This window comes from Chaetomium globosum, genomic scaffold (assembly GCF_000143365.1).
Source record: "Chaetomium globosum CBS 148.51 scaffold_4 genomic scaffold, whole genome shotgun sequence".
In the NCBI taxonomy this organism is placed as follows: Eukaryota; Fungi; Ascomycota; class Sordariomycetes; order Sordariales; family Chaetomiaceae; genus Chaetomium; species Chaetomium globosum.
In genome coordinates, this window is record NT_165979.1 from 559227 (window position 1) to 581559 (window position 22333).

General features: G+C 56.8%; 7 protein-coding genes across 7 annotated transcripts; 4 read left to right on the forward strand and 3 right to left on the reverse strand.

The window, feature by feature from the left end:
• Positions 1-886: 886 nt before the first annotated feature.
• CHGG_03890 (uncharacterized protein) lies at positions 887-3064 on the reverse strand (the record flags this gene model as incomplete). Its single annotated transcript, XM_001223103.1, has 3 exons — positions 887-2274; positions 2450-2728; positions 3019-3064. The coding sequence occupies 3 exons, from the start codon at positions 3062-3064 to the stop codon at positions 887-889; spliced, it is 1713 nt and encodes a 570-aa protein (XP_001223104.1).
• A 251-nt stretch (positions 3065-3315) lies between these two features.
• Positions 3316-7171, forward strand: CHGG_03891 (uncharacterized protein; the record flags this gene model as incomplete). Its single annotated transcript, XM_001223104.1, has 3 exons — positions 3316-3557; positions 4016-6459; positions 6516-7171. 3 exons carry the CDS (start codon positions 3316-3318, stop codon positions 7169-7171), a joined length of 3342 nt encoding a protein of 1113 aa, XP_001223105.1.
• A 755-nt stretch (positions 7172-7926) lies between these two features.
• On the reverse strand, positions 7927-11066 carry CHGG_03892 (uncharacterized protein; the record flags this gene model as incomplete). The annotated part of the gene is made up of 2 exons (XM_001223105.1): positions 7927-8830; positions 8887-11066. The coding sequence occupies 2 exons, from the start codon at positions 11064-11066 to the stop codon at positions 7927-7929; spliced, it is 3084 nt and encodes a 1027-aa protein (XP_001223106.1).
• A 581-nt stretch (positions 11067-11647) lies between these two features.
• CHGG_03893 (uncharacterized protein) lies at positions 11648-12659 on the forward strand (the record flags this gene model as incomplete). The annotated part of the gene is made up of 2 exons (XM_001223106.1): positions 11648-11750; positions 12013-12659. 2 exons carry the CDS (start codon positions 11648-11650, stop codon positions 12657-12659), a joined length of 750 nt encoding a protein of 249 aa, XP_001223107.1.
• A 1206-nt stretch (positions 12660-13865) lies between these two features.
• On the forward strand, positions 13866-17110 carry CHGG_03894 (uncharacterized protein; the record flags this gene model as incomplete). The annotated part of the gene is made up of 6 exons (XM_001223107.1): positions 13866-13995; positions 14230-14480; positions 14576-14666; positions 14716-15374; positions 15428-16007; positions 16122-17110. 6 exons carry the CDS (start codon positions 13866-13868, stop codon positions 17108-17110), a joined length of 2700 nt encoding a protein of 899 aa, XP_001223108.1.
• Positions 17111-18015: 905 nt separating this feature from the next.
• CHGG_03895 (uncharacterized protein) lies at positions 18016-18931 on the reverse strand (the record flags this gene model as incomplete). The annotated part of the gene is made up of 2 exons (XM_001223108.1): positions 18016-18213; positions 18287-18931. The coding sequence occupies 2 exons, from the start codon at positions 18929-18931 to the stop codon at positions 18016-18018; spliced, it is 843 nt and encodes a 280-aa protein (XP_001223109.1).
• Positions 18932-19979: 1048 nt separating this feature from the next.
• Positions 19980-22251, forward strand: CHGG_03896 (uncharacterized protein; the record flags this gene model as incomplete). The annotated part of the gene is made up of 2 exons (XM_001223109.1): positions 19980-21982; positions 22209-22251. 2 exons carry the CDS (start codon positions 19980-19982, stop codon positions 22249-22251), a joined length of 2046 nt encoding a protein of 681 aa, XP_001223110.1.
• Positions 22252-22333: the final 82 nt, after the last annotated feature.

Genomic DNA, 22333 nt, shown 5'->3' on the forward strand with positions numbered 1-22333 from the left:
TCTCCACCGGTTCACTTTGCTACCTAGACCAACAACATAAAATGTACGGCCAATATGTCATAAATACAGGGCTATAAGATATGGGCGGCCACAGGAGATATTACTCGGGCGAGCAGTCCAGGGCTAGACGGCCGAACAAGGGCAAAGGAGGCGGGCTTCGTCATATCTTGGCTCGATGCGTGCATGAGGGTCTTGACTTTAGATCCGTTCTCCAGCGTCCCCATGGTCTCGGCCCGTAAGCCGTCTGTCTTCTTTGATAGAGTCTCGGTGCCTACGGCACCATTTGTTGGCTTACCCTCCAATATAAGCACCGCCCATTTGTTTAGATAGATGCAGCCGTCGGTGAGGGTCGTCCCGGAGGTAGATATCACAATAATTAGGGTTCCTCCCGAATGTGAACCTAAGCGAGGTGTCCTTGACCTGTGACGAAAACCGCAAGGCTATGTGGTGCTCCCCAACCTCGGATTGGACTATGATGGACGTTTCCGGCCAACCTACAAGTCATCAAGTTCTTAACAAACCATGGGGCGCAAGTTGGTGGCGGGTCAAGCCTCAGTAGCTACCTAAGAGAGAAGACGATTCATCCCGGCCGTTCCTCGCCTCGATTCAAGCGGTTTTGTTTGTGTATGATTTTGGGTGTTGCATTTCTATCATCTGCTTCTCCATAACCACAAGGGTCCGATCCATGATACCCGTCTCCAGAACATGAAATCTTCGGATAAGAATTGGTAGGGCACTCAATTAGACGAGAAGTAGCTACCAGCTCCCTCGAGTGTTTTGACATCCTACACATTGTCGGTATTCGTCGGGGTGCACGCAAAGAGATGCATCTCTTCGTTGAACAGTGATATTCATAAAATAAACGGAACGCTCATCAACTCCCGTGTCACCTCTTCGGCTCGCCCTCATAAACCAAATCCTGAGCCGACCTACGCGCCTTGGCACCCGCCTTCAGCTTCTCCCACCGTTCCCTGTACTTTTCCAACGTGACTTGCAACTTCAGATGATCCTTTTCCAGGCTGTTCATGCGCTGCACCATCTCGCTCATCTGCTCTTCAAGCTCCCGGTTCCGTTTAATCAGCGCTTCCTCCCTGGCCCCGGCCGCTGCCTGACCTGCCGCCAGTCCCTGACCGCTAGATGAGATGGGGGAGGTGGGCCGTTGCAGTCGCAGACTTTGGGCCAGCGCAAGATGTGAGCTCTGGGAGTTGAGCTCGAAATTGTGCAGCCGCTTGCTCACCTTGTCGAGCACGTCCTTGAGGGTCGAGTTCTCGAGGTGCAGCTCCTCGACAATGTTGCGCAGGTCCTTGTCTGACCGGGCCCTGGCCAGCAGCTTCCGGAAGGTCGGCGACATGGGCGCTTGTGACTCTCGGGCATCGACAAAGTCGTCTTCGTCTTCGTTGTCCTCGTTTTCGTCCCCGCCGCGGTGCATCGACGCTGCTAGGCGACGTTTCTCTTTATTTTCGTGGTTCAGGACGCTGGCGTACGAGGCCGTATGTCCGCTGGTGGGAACCACGTAAAAAGAGTCTGCTGCGCCATGGCCGTCACGTTCGAGGGATCGGAGCGTGGCGCGAGAGTAAATCTTGGAGAGATCTGGCTCGGCGGCTGTGGAGGTTTTATGCCGAGGCTTCCTTTGAGGCGGCTCACTAGGGTGAGAGGTAGGTGCGGGCGTTGACTCCTCTGGAACCAGGGGTAGGCCGGTAAACGCCAGGGGGGCCGAGAGCCGGTTGATCAAGCTGTTAAAGGTACTGTAAAACCGAGAGAAACCATCTTCGCTCGGAGTCGGGCTGCTCGGTTCGGTCTTCGTGGGTTCGTTGGCGGTATCTTCCCTGGTGACTGGGGGTACCCAGCTCGGATCCCGCGCTTGTTCCAGCTGGTTTCGGGGCTTGCTCCTCGAAGAACCCTCTCGACGGGGTCGGACCTCCAGACTCCCCGGCGCTTGGTCGTTCGAAACACTTGGTGTGAGCGGTTGTGTGCTATAGCTCGCCCGGATGCCTCGTGCCGACGCCAAGTTGCTCGCGATCGAAGATGAGAGGTTGCGACCAGGGTATCGTGAATGGGACAAGGTAGGAGGAGGCTTCGCGGTAGGTTTCTTCTTGGTGGGAAGTAGATCCTCTTGTCGAGTCACCGCCTTGTGATCGCCCTCTTCCCGTTCCTCCTTCTCGTCCTCCTCGGGGATGTTATCGGGGCCAGCCTGGCTTGGTGGGCCGCGGGGCAACTTAAGCAATTCCGACAGTTGTTTGTGTTGCTGCTCGAGCAACCTCAAGGTCCGTAAAGCTTCATAGCTGTTCGTAGTTTTGGAAGCATTCGCAAACTCGGCGGCCGCTTGAGCGTGCTCATCGATAGCGACGGTCGTGTCCGAAGTCTGTGTCGCAATTGCCGCCGCCCGTGCGTGATCATGCGCCTGAACAGTCAGCTACTTAAGAGCTCAGCCGCTGGTAGCAGGGCGTACCTTTGTCAAAGGGGATGATTCCATGTCTCGACAATCGGGTATCCCACCAGAATATCAAGGCATTTGTGAGCGCTTGGATTTGAACGGTTGACAGTTGACGGTGACGGATCGGGGATGGCGGGGAACAGGACGGTGACGGCGTAACGGCAGTGTTTGTAGGGCTGGAAGCGACGGGAGTTGTTGCCACTGTAAAGTACCCCAGGCTCGGGGATTTGGAGAAGGTGCATGGGTACCGACTTGCATCTTTTAGACTTACCCCACTAAAGCGAAAGAGGGAATCTGTATGCGTACTCTAAAGCACCGAGTGTAGATTGAAACAGGACCGAAAATAGCCAAGCTATCAAGAAATCAGAAGTAAAACCGAAGAGCCAGGTCTCTAGTCTTTCGAAAGTAGTTTGTGAGAATAACTACAAGTTAATCATATTCAAATGCTCCACAGCTACCCCTGGAGCAACCCAGCTCCCCCCAAGTACCTCCCAACTCATATTTACCCCTGTAACGACAGCAACTTCGGTTACATTAACCACGGTACGAATATCCCCCAACTGAAATACGGTGGTGGAACACACCAACTTCAAACACATTTGAGGGGCTCACAAGCTCGCCCCCAGCCATCCTGCCATTATCGTAGCATTGAGTTTTAAGCCCCTTCTTTTCTCGTACATTTGAACTCTTTCACCTCAACTCTCAATATTCGAAATCTGACCCACTGCTACACCACAAATTGCCCGATCACACCAATTGCCGCCGGTCTCGGCGTCATGACAGCCAGGTATTATTGTGTATGACATCCGCTGTCTCACACTGGCAGCCTGCATCTCGGACTCAACGGCAGGAGGTCATTTGGACGCCGCAACGCCGCCACAATGGAGACCCCGACGAGCCAGTCCAACGGGATCGGAAAGCTGCTGCCCAAGTCCATCGCAGCAAAACGGCGGCGCAACAAGAGCTCGTCGACGGCCGAAACGGCAAGCATCAGTGATGACGTTGTGTCGCAGCGAAGCGGCATCGCCAGTCGCAGCACTTTTGGCAGCGACACCAACTCTCTCAACGGCAGCCTAAAGAGCAACAACACGGACCCAGCTATCGATGACTTGGACCGGGAATCGTGAGTTATCTGTCCCCTTCTTTCCCTCTTTCCCTCTTTCGCTTTTCATCAATGTGCCAATTCGCCAACCCTGTCCGTCTGCTCTTGGCAGTGGATGCGGAGTACGCGTATTGCTCGTACAATACTGAGAACACGTACAAACTGCCTCCGCAAAATGCCCATGTGTGCGAGAGCCGTATGCACGTATTCACTAGTAGCAGCTCCGAGAGCTTTGGTCCCACCCGGGGGCCATGAACATCGCCTGCGCCTCCCCCAGCAGACGTTTCTGCCGCTGGATGTTGGCCCTCGCATCAGCCTCATCCCGTCTTATTATTCTTCCCACTGTTCCTGTTCCATTTAAATTCCCAAATTCCCGGATTTCCGGATTCGTCGTCTCATCATAGCGTTTTTCTTTGTATCTTCTACGGGGCTGGCCCTGCCTTGTCGCAACAACTGACATCACTCCCACCACTCGCTAGCACCAACAGGCCCACCGCCACCTCTACCAATTCGTCACCAATCGATCACTTGACGACGGCTTCCTCGCCCTTAATACAGGTTTCGCACGAGTCAAGACCGCTCGCTTCCGACACGAACTCCCAAAAGTCCACGCGGTCGCCTATTTTACCCCAGGATAGCTCCGACAGTCTCGAGTCGGCCCCATCTCTCGACCGGAGCCGGACCACACTTGGGCCTCCCGAACTCCGTCCAAAACGATCCTCTAGCCGATTAAGAGACGTCTTTAGGCCGAAGAAGACCTCGAGCGACGAAAAGAGCTTAGCTTCTGAGGAAAAGTCGGAAGACACACCAGTACTCGACCGTCATCAAACCGAGCCTAAGACCTCCGTCGACCGCAGCCGACGTTTTTCGCGGGGCCAACAGCTCGAGCCGTTGAAGGTACCACCTCGGACCCCACCTGGAGAACCAGCTGCGCCCGTCATTGTGAACACGCCGCCGACACCGACCGATACCCAACCAGGTCTTGCCTCGGCTACCGGTCCTCGTCGCCCCGCCGATGCGGTTCTGGCGCAGAGCATGATCACCCAGAGACGGAGGGCAGGCTCCAATGCTGGCCCAAGCAAGCTCTCTAACGTGGCCGCCCCACCACTGACGCCAACGCCCGAGAACGGCCCGGCGTCGCCTGGCAACCCTGCTGCCACCTTTTTCTCTTCTATGTTCTCGGCGGTCCAGAACACCGCCAACTCCCTCACCACCACAATACCCGCCCTTGCCCAGGGGCCCCCCAAAAGTAAAGGGACACCGGTAAAAGAGCAGCAGGCCGATAGGGAGCTGGACGCCGTCGAGGTGGAATCCGTGGCTTCGCAACGACCGTCTACAGAGCCCAAGGAACCAGCCGTTAAAACACTTGGCATGGGCGACCTCAGTCTCAGCCAGTTGGGCATTGCCGAGGCCCCGAGCGCAGCTCCGAGCCCTATCATTGCGCGCTTCTCCGACTCCGAAACCCGATCGAGATCCGAATCCGCCCCAGCAGAACCGCATATCGCCGGCATTGACCTCCCAGAAGACCCGAATGCCTCCCGGCCGCGGTCCGTCCAGGAATCAGCGGGAGGCGAGCGGACGACCCCAGCCGGCAGCGTTTATGAGGACAAGACGGGCATTCATCGCAGCGGTAGCATACGCAGCGCTATTGGCCATCGTAGGAACCGCGGTAGTAGCATTGCCACCCATGGGACCGCAGCCACTAGCACTATCGGCGCTGCCATTGCGGCCGCCAACTCCTCGCTGGTTAACCCAAACATCGGCGCCCCGAAGCTTACCGGATTCGCCGTTGCGAACAAGAAGAGAAATCGCGATTTTCACGTGCTATTCAAGAGTGTCCCCGACGACGACTACCTAATTGAGGACTACAGCTGCGCCCTGCAACGCGAGATTCTCGCACATGGCCGCCTGTATATCTCCGAGGGCCATCTCTGCTTCAGCAGCAACATCCTCGGTTGGGTCACGACGCTCGTGATGAGCTTCGACGAAATTGTCGCGGTCGAGAAACGCAGCACGGCTCTGGTGTTCAAGAACGGCCTCGAGATTTCTACGTTGCATGCGAAGCATGTCTTCGCTTCGTTCGCCAGCCGCGACACCACTTACGACCTTATTATCAAAATTTGGAAGCTTGGCCACCCCCAGCTACAGAGCTCACTCAATGGCGTCCGTCTGGAAGAGCCGGGTGGCGATCGGACAGAAAAGCTCGACGCGGAGGCGGTATCTGTGACGGGTACACAGAGCATTTCAGGGTCCGAGGAGGAGAGTGAGGATGGAGATGACGTCTACGACGAGGACGAGGATGAAGAGGACAGCCAGGCGGGCGGGCCTGTGTCTGACGGACCTGTTTCTGACTTCACCGAAAAGGCTGTGCCACGTAAGGTCTCCGGCGGTGCGGCACCTGCCGAGAAGCAAGAGGACGGTGCCCCAGCGGGCGGTACTGACTTCCCTGGGCCCGCGACACACGCACCCACCGACTGCGGAGATGGGCCGACGCATTACGAGAAGGTGCTGGGTGACGATGTTATCCCCGCTCCGCTCGGCAAAGTGTACACCATGTTGTTCGGTCCCGCCTCGGCAACGTGGATGGGCCGGTGGCTCACCACGGACCAAAAGTGCACTGACCTTCAGATGGAGGACAAGCGTGGCCTGACAGACGAGATCAGGACGCGCAATTACACGTACATCAAGCCGTTGAATGCTTCGATAGGGCCGAAGCAGACAAAGTGCGTCGTCACGGAGCAGCTCGAGCACATTGACCTCGAGAAGGCGGTCAACGTTCTCGTCAGTACACAAAACCCCGACGTTCCCAGTGGCAATATCTTTGTCGTCAAAACCAAGTATTGTCTTACATGGGCGGAAAACAATGGCACCCGCATCCAGATCAACAACGTCATAGAATGGTCCGGCAAGAGCTGGCTGAAGGGTACGTTATCCCTTTCCAGTCCACATTGTCCGTTACAAAATTAACCGACTCTTTAGGTGCCATTGAGCGCGGTGCAAACGACGGCCAATCGCAATTCTGCAAAGACCTCTTCGCTGGTCTCAAGGCCGCCGTCTCGTCCCGAGCACGGTCCAGCACACTGAACGGTGCGGCCACCCGCGGCAAGAAACGCGGCCGCAAGGGCAAATCTGCCCTCACCTCGAACCCTGCCAGCGATGCCGAGGGCGCCGCCAAGGCCTTGACCAAGCAGAGCTGGGGGCTCTTCGAACCCGCACGACCTATTCTTAGCCCTGTCGTTGACACCATCCGGCCCATTCTCACCGGCAATGTTGTCTACGGCTTACTCGTGGGGTTACTGGTTGCGTCCTGGTTCGGGTTCGGCACCCGCCAGGGCGCGCCACGGTATTCCCACGATCCGGCGTACGCCAACGCGCCACAACGGCTGGCGGCATACGAGGAAATGTGGAGGAAGGAGGAGAGCGATCTGTGGGAGTGGATCGAGGAGCGGGCCGGTTTGGAGAGGCTGGGCGCCGACCCGCCGCTGAGGAAGCGGACCGTCGATCCCAGGACGGTGGAGGAGAAGCTGAGGGAGGAGAGGATGGATGAGCGAGAGCTGAAGGAAGCGATACGGATTACCGAGGAGCATCTCGAAGTGCTGAAATCGGTGGTGGGGAGAGAGGGCGCGGGGAGGTGACGGGGGAGGATGTGATGTGATGTGATGACATCTCTCACACTACACTCATTGCGGCGGGGCGCCATGGCTGATTCTTTTTGTTGTATCAATTCTGGGGGTAGGGTTTAAGGTATCATAAACTGTGCATAAGCGGACAATTCTGACATTTACTTGCTGTCACCACTCCTCCGAGTGCCATCTCGCATCTCGCACTCGTGGACTGTCTGGGGACTAAAATGATAAATTGATATTCACTTCGGTTAACTAATGGTGGCCCGTTCGTCTCAGACTAGCTTTCCGCGTATTCCTCACAAGTGGAAAGTCCCACCCCATTCCCCTGTACGCGGAAAAGGAGAACAGGGTCGAAAAGGAGTACCTGAGTAAACAGGGAAACGTCGAGTCCGACACAACACCCCAGTCTCGCAAACACGGTTCAACACCTTGCTTCAGTTTCACTAACAGTAACATCGTTTCCTCTTCAGCCAAATGACCCCACAATCCAAATACCTAGATACTCTGCTATGCCTCGACTACCGAATAAACTGGTTTTTACCCATCCTCAACGCCATACAATGCAATGCAGTGCACCCAAACTCAGTCCAGCAGCAGCATTACCAGTCATTAAAGCCAGCGCCACCCCCTTTTTTCCCTTCCATTCAAACACCCAATTGACTGCCAACCCTCCCCGCTCGTCACGTACACATCTCAATAACATAACCCCCCCACTAGTTAGTTAGAACCCCCCAAAAGAAAGAAAAACCCAAAACACTCTTACTCTACCAAACCTCCGGCCCAAACCTCCCCCCCTCCGGCACAGTCCGCCACGCACACGCCCGCCAGTCACACCCCCTCTTATACACCTCGGTCCCCCACCAGCTGAACCCGCGCACGACGCCGGGATACACAAACCCAAAGAACACGACGACAATCCCAAACGCCAGGCCCGAGTCCAGCGCGGCGCTCATGGTCATGGTATACTTGGCCCACCAGGCCGGGGCGCGGCGCTTGACGAGGTAATTGAAGATGTAGCAAACAAGGGCCCAGACGGAGAAGTTGAGGCCCGTGGCCGGGGGAATCCAGCCGAGGGAGCCGAAGAGGACGGGCAGGTTGATCTTGCGGACGAGGGAGCGCGGGCGGCGGCGGGCGTAGAGCCAGAGCGGGAGGGGCAGGATGGCGCCGACGGCAAAGGCCCAGATCAAGGGGCGGTAAGTGGCGGAGGGGCCGAAGAACTCGGCGGGGCCGACGACGCCCCAGAGGATGGAGCCGTTGAAGTGCACGCGGGCGATGGGGCAGGTGAAGCCGTTGATGGCTTGCGGGGTGCAGAGGCCTGGGACGTGGACGAACATCCAGTTGAGGACGGCGATTTGGGTGATGGAGGAGATGACGGTGGCGACGATCTGGACGATGAAGAGGATGCGCGGGGGGATCTTCATGTAGTGGCCGAGTTTGAGGTCGGCGGCGAACTTGATGCCCTGCGCGGAGGAGATGTAGCCGTAGGTGACAAAGACCATGTTGGCGACGGGGCGGCCGGGGAAGAGGATACCGGCGATGAGCTGGCAGATTAAGTAGATGGAGGAGTGTTGGTTGGTAACGGCCATGATAATGCCGATGGGGATGAAGAGGATGGTGCAGATGGCGAGCGCGAGGAGGAGGCCGTACCAGGGGAGGTGAATCGGGTAGCTGGGCTGTTAGCAACCGGTCAAACCGCACACTCTCGCATCAATGGGAAAACTCACTACTCGACGACGAAGATGCCAATCGCCGTCATCGAGACGAAGGTCATAAGATACCACATCATCGGGGCATCCTTGTACCTCCTCATCAAGCGATTGTGGACATCCTCGCGACTCATTATGTTGTCGATGCTCATCGAGGACCTGTTTGCTCTCCGGTCTCGGCCATTAGACGATGCAGTCAATCTCTCACTCGGCTCAGACACCGGTCGATATGTACCCTTCTGTTCCCCAGAGGTTTCCTCCAGCGACCGCTTCCACTGCGTCCATATGTCCTTCCCATGCCAACAGGCGGTGTGCGTCAAAAGTGCCGCCAATCCCGCGAACTGCACGCCATAGCTCAGCACATACGTGATGGGCAGGAACACGCGGCTGTACTTGGCGTAGGCCTCTCGGTCGAACATGAAGTCCTTTGTCAACACCTTGCTCACATCGTACACCTTCCCGGTGTTGTCAAACACGGCCGCCGACAGGATCGGCATATACGACGAGTACAGCCAGTTGCTGTAGTACGCAATAGGCGCGACAATCCACATCACCACCACGAGGCCGCCAACCACATTCATGGCTGCCCAGAACGGGGTGAGCAGCGGCGAACCGATGTAGGCGACCTGCGCCCAGTCAAAGGTCAACGGGAACAGCCCCAATCCCGAGACGACGCCGAACAGATTGGCGAGGACGACATTGTCAGGAGCAAACCAGGTGATCACGTTGAAGTAACTCAGCGCCGGCATCAGCAGCCCCGGCAAAAAGTAAAAAAGAAACGCGCCCAGCCAGACGGCGTAGAAGAACTTCCACCTGCTGATCTTCCAGCCGTTGGCCTCCTTGTTCTCCTCCTTGTGGAGGGTGGTGAACATGGCTGCCGACATGAGGGTTCCCGGCCATATCATGCCGCTCGGGCGGACCAAAAAGCGCCGCGTCAGGCCGGCAAAGGTGTATCCCAGTATCTGGGTAGATATTGTCAGCAGGAGCTGGTATACGACACTAGCCTCCTGCTTGTAGAACTGTGTTTGCTCGACGATGACGTCGGTCGCAAAGGCAAAACCAAACGACACATTGCTGCTGACATAAACGCAACTGTGCTCTTTCTCATTCCACCGGCCCTGTGCAAGCCATAACCGGATCCGATCAAGCCTGCCCCTGCCCTCAATGGGGACGAATCGTGAGCGAGGGTCAGAGCTGGCTACCGGCGGGTTGCTGCTCCGGAACCCATCGACATATTCTTCCGGAGGATCGTCGGATCGTTTCAAGAAATAGTCCCACAAGAGACCAAGAGGCTGTACCATTAACAATGCTATAACTGGCGTAATTGCGACACTGGGATATCTTAAAGCGAAAAACAAATTCGTCGAGGAACCAAGAACGGAGAAAAGGATAGATAGAGCCCACATCCGGGGCGTGTTTATCGACAGGCTCGTGTTGTCGGTGGAGGAGACGGAGGCCCGGACCTGCGCGTAGGGTGAATTATCTGGCGGATCTTCGTCGTCGTCGGCGCCCGAGTCGGACACGAAGGACCGTTCATCGTCTTCCTCCTCTTCGCCTTCTAGCTGCTTAGCCGGGTCGTTCAACAGTGGCGTCTCCGTGGTGCCGAATCGGCCCTCGAGGCCCCCAATAGTAGTGGATCCCCCGAGCTCCTCCGACTGCCTGGGCGCCCTCCTCGAGGTCGGTGACCTGGGCTGGGAACCATCACGGCGCCGTCGCACCCCGAACCCCCCCAATGAGTTTCGGCTCGCATCTGATGGCTTTCGAGACCGCACCAACGGGGTGGTGGTCCCCTCATCGGGACTTTCGTCTGAGGGCCGCGACGTTATGGAGCCGTACGAGGGACTGCTATGGCCGGCGGCCGAGTACAACGGCGGGAGATCCTTGGCCATGGGTTCGGGTGCCGGGTCGCTGGGGCTGTCGGTCTCGGTCTGGTCAGCCTCTGGCACAGTCGACTCGAGTCCGCGGCCATGGGGTTCGTCGGTACGTCGTCTTAGTTTGGGCTCGGGGTGTGGAGGGAGCGACGCCGTCGTGCTGTCGTCGGTCGTGTGGGGTGAAGGAGGGGCAGAAAAGTCCGGGGCAAGCTGCGGCGTGGGGCCCTTTCCGAGTGCGGGTCCCGAAACCAAGGATTGTAGTGGAATTGGCTGGTCTGATTCGAGCTGTTTGTCCGATGGAGTGTTTCTCCCACCGCGGAAAGTCATGAGTGGCTTGCTTTTCCCGGATATCTCGGGACGGTGCGGGAAAGAAAGCCCGAAGCTAGCGCGTGGGGGGGTAACACGAAGTCTTGGGGAAGTTCCAGGAAGGTGCTCAGCGGAGGAGCATCTGGGGTAGCAACTATCAACCTAGACAAGAGAGATGGGAATTGCATTGGTTGGGTCTCGATCGGGTCTTTCCTAGGAATAGACAGTAAAGGGTACCCTAGCTTAATTGAACATCGCAGCACTTTCAGCTCGAGAAATCGATGAAAGTTGGAGCTGGATTAAGATAGGTAGATAGGAAATGGAAAGTCACCGATCCTCAGCAAGAAGCAAGCAAGCCAAACCGGACCCCACGCAGAATTCCACGTCGCCCCAGAAGTGGCGCGCTTGGCATTGAAGGACTGCAAAGCAGGGCCGAAACCGTGTCTCAGTTCAGAGATTAGTTAGGGAGGATGGAGATGGAATGGTGGGAAGTTCTCGCAGGATGGGTATAACTAGTTATTATACGAAGTACGGATAAGATAAAACATGCAAGATAAAATCCCCCAATGCTGATGCTTGCCGGGAAGATGCAGCCTGACGACATGTGGTGTGTACTTGTGGGACACCCGCACACACGACATTCCTCGAACGGGACAAAGCGTAGCATTTCTCTCGGCGCATCCACTTGCCGTAACTCCATGCAAGGTCCCCATCCAACCCAGCAAACAAGTCACTCACTCAACCCACATCGCCATACCTCAAAATCGGCCTGCAACAGACACACGTCGCCTCAGCACCCATGTCTGATGTCTCTGGGGAAGAGGACACCATGGCGGCTCTCAACGTGGCCAAACGACACCTCAGAGCTGTCATGAAACAAAAACTCAAAACCGTACCCCAGGAGTCCATCGTGTCGCAGAGTACGGATCCCCGCAGGCACACCTTGATCCGGGGCTAAGCATCGCAGGCTCGACGGTCTACAGCAGGCTCAAAACTCTCAGCGCTTATGCCAAGGCTAAGCGAATCAGCGTGTTTCTTTCCATGCCCACCGGCGAGATCCAGACAGATATCATCGTTCGGGACGCGCTCACGGCGGGTAAGGAGGTTTTTATCCCCTACCTCCACAAGAACCCGGTCCCGGGCCCGGGCCTGCCGCCGCGGGTGATGGACATGGTCCGACTGCGCGACCTGGCCGACTACGAGTCCCTACAACCGGACAAATGGGGCATTCCGAGCATCGACCCGGACACTGTCGCAGAAAGACAACGGGTATTCGGCGGGCCCGATGCCCCGCACTCGGACAACACCCTGCTAGATCTCGTCCTCATGCCGGGCGTCGCTTTCGACACCCACCCCGACAACGGCGCCATCAGGCGGCTTGGGCACGGCAGGGGCTTTTATGATTACTTTCTTTTCCGGCACGGGCTAAAGGCGGGTTCGCTTGGGCAGCAAGAGTCCCCTGTATTGCTTCTTGGCTTAGCCCTGTCTGAGCAGTTCCTATCTCCATCCGAGGGGGCAGTACCTGTTGGTCCCCTAGATCAACCTCTTGACGGCCTCGTGCTCGGAAGTGGTGAGATTAAAGGCACGCTTGCTCCGGCAAATGTAACAGACTAATCAATCCCACACCGATTTTGTCGTGCGCCTGTCCCGCTTTCCCCTGGTATCCCGTTTCGTAGTGTTGGCCGTGTTTGATTGACGTTCTGTGGAAATCGATTCATGTCACGCTTCCGCCACGCGAAAGCAGCGTCCCGCCACCGCCTCACCCGGACACGCTCTGGATGAGGGAAACGTTGTCGCCCTTCAAAAGGATTTGCTACTCCCAGTTAGCCATTGTCGCCCATCGCCCGCCCGGTAAAAACATACTCCCAATTGCCTCCTGGACTCGGTGTCATTCGTCTTAGAAATCTGCTTGACCTCGACCGCGTCGTCGATCTAAAGAACCGTGTCAGACTGGCTAATCGTCCATCTCGGCTTCGGCAATGGCACTTACGACCAGATTCATGAACTCATCAAATCCCTAAATAGCCCGTCAGAAACTGCAAGCCCCAATGTCGGCCGGACCACTTACACGGATGGTGCCAATGATGCGGATCGACAGCTGCTCGTACAACCAGATCTGGACCGTCGTGCGTTGCTGCAGCAAGCGGAAGAGAAAGTTGATTGGGGGCAGCAGAACACGGCGACCGCCGCCTCCACCTCTTCCAGTCATTGTGTGCGGTTGATGATGTTGGGGGGGCGAAAGGGGTTGGAGTGTTGGGTGCGTACGTTGCTCAATGCTGGTCGCGACTGGCGTGTCGTGGAATCAGAAATCTGGCGGAGCTTCCACTGTTCTGCGGTTGCGAAACGGTGCCCGAGAGTAACGCTAGCTACATGGTCCGTGCACCTGCCCCTCCTTTTTCATGGAATTCACTTCTTGCCTTAGCCAGCTCCGTCTGGTCGAGTGGGGCACCGCTGCAATGTTTAGGCAAGCCTGACGTCCCGTTTTCCTTTGAGTTGGAGGGGACTTCCCAACCATCACCAGAAATCTCGACTGCGCCAGGTCATCCCACCTTCCTTTCAAGCCCACGCCCGTCTCCCGACTGCGACCAGTCATTAGTAGACGACAGAGACCCCGCGACACGCCAGCACCTCCTTCCCCGTACGCTTTCCCGAGTTTCGTCTTTCCGACAGTCAGTGGAGGAGATAAGCAGGAGGGAGGGGCACTTCAGTCGTGCGGCAAACGCATTTTGCCTGCGCCCACCTACCGACCTTAGCTGCCATAGCTTGGCGGTATTTACAACCAACACCTTATTATTTTTCCGACATATCACATCCACCGCCATGGCGTCCACTACGCCCCAAGAGGGCTTTGAGGTTCAAACCGTGTTGGCAGCGATGCTAACCATGCGGAGCGGAGAGAATGAGAAGAAGAAGGTCGCCAGTCGACTACTTAGGAAGGTTCCAGAAATCGGTCAGTCCATCACTCGCGACTGGGCTTCGGGGAAAATTATTGACGGCCGCATAGAATGATGCTTGGACTACGACGATATCCATTCTCAAGAACTCGACCGATGCGGAAGCGCAACTCTTCGCCGTCGACGACCCTGAAGGGCAAGGTACATTGGATACTACAAACCCCCACCAACCGTGCAGGCACGAGCTGACCTTTGTCAGATCACATACGACCTTGCGACCCAGATCTCAGAGGCCGACCTACTTGCGCTGCGCGGAGAGATCTTGCTGCTGCTTAAGAAGTATGCGCCGGGCCCCAAACCAGTCCGAGTCCAACTCTGCGTTTGCCTAGCGATTCTGGCCATCCAGATGCAGACATGGAAGGACGTGTTGCCTACCGTTGTCTCGGCGCTCGGGAACGATGTAGCCAGCCACGCCTGCATCCTCGACTTTCTGCGCGTGCTTCCCGAAGAGGTCACGGAGGGCCGAAAAATCACCTTGTCTGTATGTGGAACGATATGTTGCGGCTCGCCTCTACCACCTCGACATCCCATTTGCGCGGATCGGCCTAGGATCACAGTCTAACTCGGTCGTGATAGGAAGAAGACCTCGAGCAGAGGACATCAGAGCTGTTGGCGGACAATGCCGACCAGGTTGTGCAGTTGCTCGTCAACTACGCGCAGTCTTCCCGTGAGTTCATTGTTGGGCGGTTGTATGGTCGAAACTAACGTATCTCTAGCCGCCGCGGCGACAAATCCCCAGCTGTTCGACTGCATCAGCTCGTGGCTTCGGGAGGTGCCTGTCAGCGTGATCGTCAACTCGCCCCTGATGAACGCCGTCCTGCACGGGGTGACGGACGACAAATCCCTATTGGCCGCGGCCGACTGCCTGGGCATCATCTGCAGGGAGACCAAGGATGTCGACGACAACTTGGAAACAATCCAGGCTCTGCTCCCCAAGGTGCTTCAGCTGCGACCCCGCATCCAGGCCCTGGCGGACGATGAGGACTCCGAGGGTTTCAAGGCAATCACCAAGGTGTTTGCGGATGCCGGCGAATCGTGGGTATTGATCATCGCTCGCCAGCCTCAGGCCTTCCGGCCCCTAGTCGAATCCTTGCTCGAATGCTGCGCCCGGGACAAAGAGCGGGATGTTATAGAATACACCTTCTCGTTCTGGTACGAGTTGAAGCAGTACCTAACGTTGGATCACTACATGGAAGCCCGAGTGCAACTCCTCGACGTTTACGCGCAACTTGTCGACATCATGCTCAAGCAGCTCGAGTATCCGCACTCCGATAACCCGAATGAACTAGACTTGTTCGATGGGGACAGGGAACAGGAGGAAAAGTTCCGTGAATTCCGCCACCACATGGGCGACACACTCAAGGATAGCTGCGAAGTGATGGGTGTTGCGGCCTGCCTCACCAAGGTACACGACGCCATCAAAAAAAGTGGCAGGAGAAGTATGGCAGCCAGGCGACACAGACGGCAGTACCCCATTGGCAATCGCTCGAGGCTCCCCTCTTTGCCATGCGGGCGATGGGCCGGATGGTTGAATCAACCGACAGCAGCGTTTTGCCCCAGATCTTCCCACTTCTGGTCCAGATCCCCATCAGCAACGAGAAGCTGCGGTTCGCCGCCATCATGGTTTTTGGCCGTTACACCGAATGGACTGCGGCACATCCCGAGTTCCTCGAGTCCCAGTTCTCGTACATTGTCGCGAGCTTCCAGACCGAGTCGCAGGAGATCCTCCGCGCTGCAGCTCAGGCTTTCATGTACTTCTGTGTTGACTGCAAGCAGCTTCTCAGCCCCCAAGTTATCCAGCTGCAATCATTCTACGACCAAATCCTCGACAAGCTGCCGGTTTCGAGCAAGAAGGAGATCACAGAAGGAGTCGCTTATGTGCTCAGTGTCCAGAAAACCGAGGACTTGTACAAGCTCCTCAAACTCTACTGCGACCCTCTGGTGCAGCGGTTGATGACCAAGGCCAACTCGGCAACCGAAAATAAAGTCGAAGCTTTGACCTTGCCAGGTAGGTTCATGCCAACCCAAAGAATTGCCTTGGAAACTTACTAATTCAATTTTTCCAGATCATGTGAACCTCCTCACCTTCTTTGTCCCAGCATGTTGTGCCCTACATTCCCAGCAACGAGGAGAACCCGGCGGTTCAAGTACTGGACAGGAGGTCCTTCCCCATTCTATCGACCATTTCTCGACAATTTCAGCGACTTTGTCCCCATTTGTGAGCGGGTCTGCCGCTCCTGGCGATTCATGGTCATCTCGTATCGGACGGCTATCAAACCGCTATTACCTTTCCTTGCCAACAAGCTGGCGGCAGGGTTTGCCCAGTCCAAGCAGGGCTGCTTCCTCTGGGCCACGAGCGCTATCCTGCGCGAGTTCTCCGAAGACAGGGAGCACGTGGAAGATGGCATCACCGAGGACATTTACATGTTCTTTGAAGCGCAGGCAACTAGCGTTCTCCGCATCATGAGCGCCCTGCCGGCGGCCGATCTCCCCGACGTCATCGAGGACTTCTACCGCCTTCTTATCGACGCCCTCCTCTACTATCCCGCTAAACTGATCCCTTCACCCTTATTCACCCCCATCTTCCAGGCTGCCATCTCTTCCCTAGCCCTAGAGAAGCACGAACCCGTCTCGGCAGCCCTCCACTACATCAGAGACCTCCTCACCTACGGCGGCACGAATCCCGCGGCGTCCGGCAGTGACCTCGGCCCAGCCGGCCAGCAGCTGCGCCAGCTCGTCAAGCAGCTCCTCCTTACGCAAGGCGAGGCTCTCGTCAAGCAGACGCTCACCGGCATGATGATCACGTTTCCACGCGACTGCTTCGCCGACGGCAGTGGCGTGCTTCTCGGCATGTTCGAGCTACTCCCCAACGAAACGGGTCAGTGGGTTGACCGCACAATACGGATGCTGCCGCAAGGCACCGTTACCTCTGCAGAGGCCGACCGTCTGCTCGCCAAGATCAAGGAGAGGCTGCAGAGCGGCCAGCCGTCCAATGTCCGGCAAATCCGCGTGATACTGCAAGACTTTACTAACACGTACCGCCGGCGCTATGTCGCGCCCCGCGATGGGCTGGGCGAGCTCGAGGCCGCGCGCTTTCACTTTGCGGGCTAGGAGTCCGAGCTATGGGTAAAGCGTCGCGGGTATACATTGGTGTTAAATTGAGGCGAGGCGGGGTGGGTGTGAAGTTGGGTTGCCCCATACACGCAAAATACCTGGGAGCAGGTCACAGCGGTGGGAGAACCGGGGTCGGAGGATTGGGGAGTGAGGTGTGGTGCGGAGAGGGGAGTGAGGGAGCATGGAGGAAGCATGCATTAGACGAGATGGAATGAGACGGATCAATGCCTCGGCCACATGGAACCGGGAACTACGATGCAGTAGTTGATGTAGTTATGTCATGTACGGAGGTAGAATAATAGTCATAGTAGATGGAGCAGCGTGTGATGGTTGGAACTGTATGGGAGGCGGATATCCAAAATCAGAGGGAAAAGGGGTGGCAAGCCGCTGATTTGAGTCATAGGGGGCTAGTTACTGGGGCACAGAAGCCACGTTCGATGGCGTGAGTAGTTGCTTCAGCTCACGATATTGAGGACAATATTGACCAACTACTTACTAAAGATCTCCCAACGGAGGCTTTAGTTTACGCCTCAAGAGATGAAACGTTTATCTGCGCGGTTTGAGTTATGTGTATCATCGATTAACTCGCCTAGCCATAGCATCTAAGTAACAGCCAAGGTGTGAATAACAAGCTCATTATACTCTGTCGGTCCTGAAGTAAAGTTCGACTCTTCTCATCAGATGCTTCTTCCCCCACGCGGCATCCACCTCTAAACATTGATTATGTCTATCGTGCTCATCCATGAGAGCGGCCATATCAGCACATAACAAACTAACTATTATCGCGCGTATGATAAGTAACTCTCGGCCAGGCGCCGGCCGTGCGACCTCTGTCCTCTGTCGATCGAAAAGGGGGAATAATCTGTCGTCCATCTGTCGTCTTTTTATTTCGCTATCGGCGTTCAAGTCGAGCGAGGGGATGTTGGCGGGTCCGAGGGGAGGCTGGCATTGGCCTTGCCAGCGGGCGGCGGCGGGCTGGCGTATACCTCGGGCTTGTTGGAGATCACGGTGGCTCTGGCGTTAGCGAAGCGCGTGAAACACTCGTTGAGGATGTCCTCCACTTTCTGCTGGGCCTCGACGATACCCGTGTCCAAGACCTCCTACGCCACACGTTAGTAATCAGATACCAAGTTCTAAAGAAGGAAGAGCTGCCACCCCGCCACACACACATACCCGCATAAAATCCTCCACCTGAACAAACTGCGCGCGATCCATACGGTACCGGTCCGGCAAACCGCTGTTATGCATCAGACCAATCAAGCCCGCGCTCACGGTGCTGAGCGCGGCGAGCGCGGTGATGGGGGTGGCCTGGCGCATGGGGAGGGAGCCCAGCGCCGTCAGGGCGGCGCCCACCATGACCTGCAGCACCAGCAGCACCCAGTGCACCACGCTGAGCAGCTGGAACCCCAGCGAGTACTTGGCCCGCTGGCCCACCACGTCCCGGTACAGCCCCTCCGGCAGGCCCTTGGGCGGCCAGTACCAGCACGTCGGGTGCACCACCTGGTGCTCCTCGCCCTCGCGGATCGCCCCGATGCCGTGGGCTACGCGCGCCCATTCCGTTGGCGTGAGGAACCGGTACTGTACGGGCCCGCTGCCGCCGCCTGGCTGGGAAGGACCGGTGGGGATTGGCTTCGGCATGGCGGGGGGAGGGGCGTTGCCGGGCGTGGGCTGGGATGGGTTGGGGCCCTCGGAAGGCGGGATTGGGATGCTGGGGTTTCTTTCTGACTTGTTGTAAACGCTTCCGCTCGATTCGAGGAGGTGGTGGCCCGTTATGAAGGAGGGAACCTGCTGGGCTTGGTCATTGCTGGTAGAGGCCATGCTGCAAGTTTGGGTCGAAACGAGTGTAAGTGCAGTTTGCGGTGTTGGTGATGAGTGCAGCGTCGAATATTTTGTGATTTAACGAGTTGGATAGGACTGGCTCTGGGTGGTCATGGGGAAGTTCGAGGACGGGTGGCATCTTAGAAGCAACCGGATTTCCATTCTGACTTCACTTGCAGGTGTTGCCTGGGAAGGAGAGAAGACACGGACCAAAGCGGAAGGAAAGAACAGGAAGAAATGGCCCTGTCATGGAAGTCATGGTAAGTTCGATACGCAGGGAAGGAAGCGAGCACTTTTCACCGTAAGCAAACCAAGGACAACGTCTTCCAAGCCAGCAAGGGATCAGATGAGAGGAATCGTGTCAAGGCAATTTCTTCATCTGCCGAACTGCGTTCTTTTTGTTCCTAACGTTGACAGTTAGTTCATAACCATCCATAGTAGACCCTGGCTTTTTCTCAGGAGCCGCGGCAAAGGTTTGCACCCAAGAAATATTAGGCCCTAGCAAGCGAAGCCACGGTTGTAAATGTACCGGATGAAAGAGAACCATCTTGTTGCGACGGTTGATTAGAAACATACAGCATCCTACAGGGTACATCAAGAGTGTCGTTCCATAATATGACCCAAGTCTGACTCGAAGTTGATTCTCTGATGAAATCGGTGCCGAGCTCGTAGAGATCCTCAACCTGAATGCGCGGTCTTGAGTTTCCGGACAGTGAGCGTTGTTAACCGCTTGTGGTCAATGGCTGCCACTGTCCAGAAACCCAAACGACGTGCCTCGAGCTCATGCAAGAACCACCAGGGTTGAAAACGGGTCTCTTGTCTTGGCTGTCAATGGCATGCCTTCACCGCCCGGCAGAACCCCAAAATAATAATTTGGGATGCGCTCGGTCTCGTCGCAGCTCTGAGCAACTCCAGCGTCAGTCACCCGCCACCCATTGCTCGCATGCGCCCGGGCTCCCCGGCGGCTACCCTTCGGTACATTACCAGGCACACAAGGAAACTGAACCTACCGCGACCCCTCTACGTCCCTATCATATCCATCCGCACAATGTCAGACACAACCCACGACCTCAGCGCGACCCCCGCGGCGGGGCAGCGGATCAAGCACGACAATGTCGTCTACACCACGGTTAAGGAGGGCCTTGCTCACATCCTCGTCCCCGAAAACACGACGAAGGATGGTCAGACGGTGCAACAGGTTTTCTACAACCCAATTCAGCAGTTCAACCGCGACTTGACCATCCTCGCCATGAAGGCCTACGGAAAGGAGCGCATTGCGCTGAAGCAAGCCGCTAGCAAGGCCCGGGCCAACAAGTTTGCCGATAAGAAACGGAAGCGGAGGGAGCAGGTACAAGGCGAACAACCATCAATTGAGACACCAATGGAGCGGCCGACTAAATCCCCAAAGCTGGACGAAAATGCGACCGAGTCCACCGAGGCGCCTGCCGACATCGCAATGGCAGACGCGACGGAAGAGCCTGCGCCAGAGGAGCCCACAGAATCCAAGCAGGAAGCCACTGTCGATGCTGAAGCAGGGGCGCCGGCAACTGGCGGCACTGAGGCCAAAAAAGAGCCCCAAATACCATTCACCATCCTTGACGCCCTATCTGCCAGCGGCCTCCGTGCCCTACGTTACGCCCACGAGATACCGTTTGCCACCACGATCACGGCCAACGACATTCTCAAAGCGGCCGCAGCCGCGATCGGGCGCAACGCCACCCATAACGGCCTCCAGAACAAGATCAACATCTCGGTGGACGATGCCCTGGCCCACATGTATAACGTCGTCGTTAAAGAGCTACGGCGGGTTAGTCTTTCAAAGAACAAGCCCGGGGCGAGCGATAAGTACGACATTATCGACCTCGATCCCTACGGAAGCGCGGCCCCTTTTCTGGACGCTGCCGTTCAGGCTGTCCGTGACGACGGCGGTCTTCTCTGTGTCACTTGCACGGACTCGGGCGTATGGGCGTCCAACGGCTACCCGGAGAAGTGCTACTCCTTGTATGGCGGCATCCCCGTGAAGGGCTGGTATTCGCACGAGGTGGGTATCCGGCTAATTTTGCACGCGATCGAGACCTCGGCCGCGAGATACGGCCTTGCGATGGAGCCACTACTTTCGCTGTCAGTTGACTACTACAGCCGCGTCTTCGTCCGGATCAGGAAATCTCCGTCCATGGTCAAGTTCCAGGGAGGCAAGAATATGGTGGTCTACAGCTGTGGTACCGGCTGCGGCGCTTGGACGACGCAGCTACTCATGAAGAACAAGCCCGCACCGAACAAGAAAGGCGACGGGATGTTTTACAAGCACGGCTTCACCAGGGCGCCAACGACAGGAACCTCGTGTGAACACTGCGGGTCAACGATGCATCTGGCGGGCCCGATGTACGCCGGGCGCATTCACTCACCCGAATTCGTCAAGAAGGTGATCGCAGAGACAGAAGAGGCACCCACCGAGATTTACGGCACCAAGGATAGAATCAGGGGTGTGCTGCAGACGGCCCTCGAGGAATTCCTGCCCTCTCCCGAAGAGATGGAAGCTGAATCTAAAGAGAACGGCGACAGCACGAAAAAGCTAAAAAAGAGCCTGACGGAAGCGCAGGTGGCCGCCATCGATCCGTACCCTTTCTTCTTCCATCCAGCGCACGTGTCCGGTGTTCTGCATTGCGCCAGCCCTCCGGAAAACGCGGTGAGGGGCGCTCTACTCGGTCTTGGATATCGCGCCACGCGGAGCCACTGCAAGCCCGGGAGCATGAAGACGGATGCCCCATGGTCAGTCATTTGGCACGTTTTCAGGGAATGGGTCCGCCAAAAAGCCCCGGTCAAGGAAGCGAACATCAAGCCTGGCAGCGTCGCCTACCGGCTCTTGGGCCTGGGGAAGCCGTCCGCGGAGGACCCAGCGCCCGATGCGGCAGAAAACGGCAACGGAGAGAACCAGGTAACGGACAAGACCGAGGACGCAATGTCGGATGAGAAGCCGGCAGAAGAGGATGCGGTTAAGAAGCTGGAGGTGGTATTTAACGAGCAGCTTGGACAATATCCGGACAGGAAAAAGTACGTCCGGTACCAGATGAATCCGACAGAGTAACTGGGGCCCAATGAACCGAGCCACAGGGAAATGAAGCTCGAAAAGTGTGTATAATTCGCACTACACTAACGGCGCCGGCGACTGACGGAGGATGACGGGTTGGGCGTTATCTGGACATGCATATTGTACAAGACCGACGCCGAGAGCAGCCCTGGGGCCTGTGATGCACGAAACCCCGCTGTTCCTTTCCAGTTGCTCCGCTCCTGCTGACGCCGGCCCACTGCACCCACGCTAGAATCACGGGCGGTGATGGCGCGATTCGTCCATCTCGGACTTAAGTCGACGAGCTGCGCCGCTGTGGAGGCCGCGATAACTGG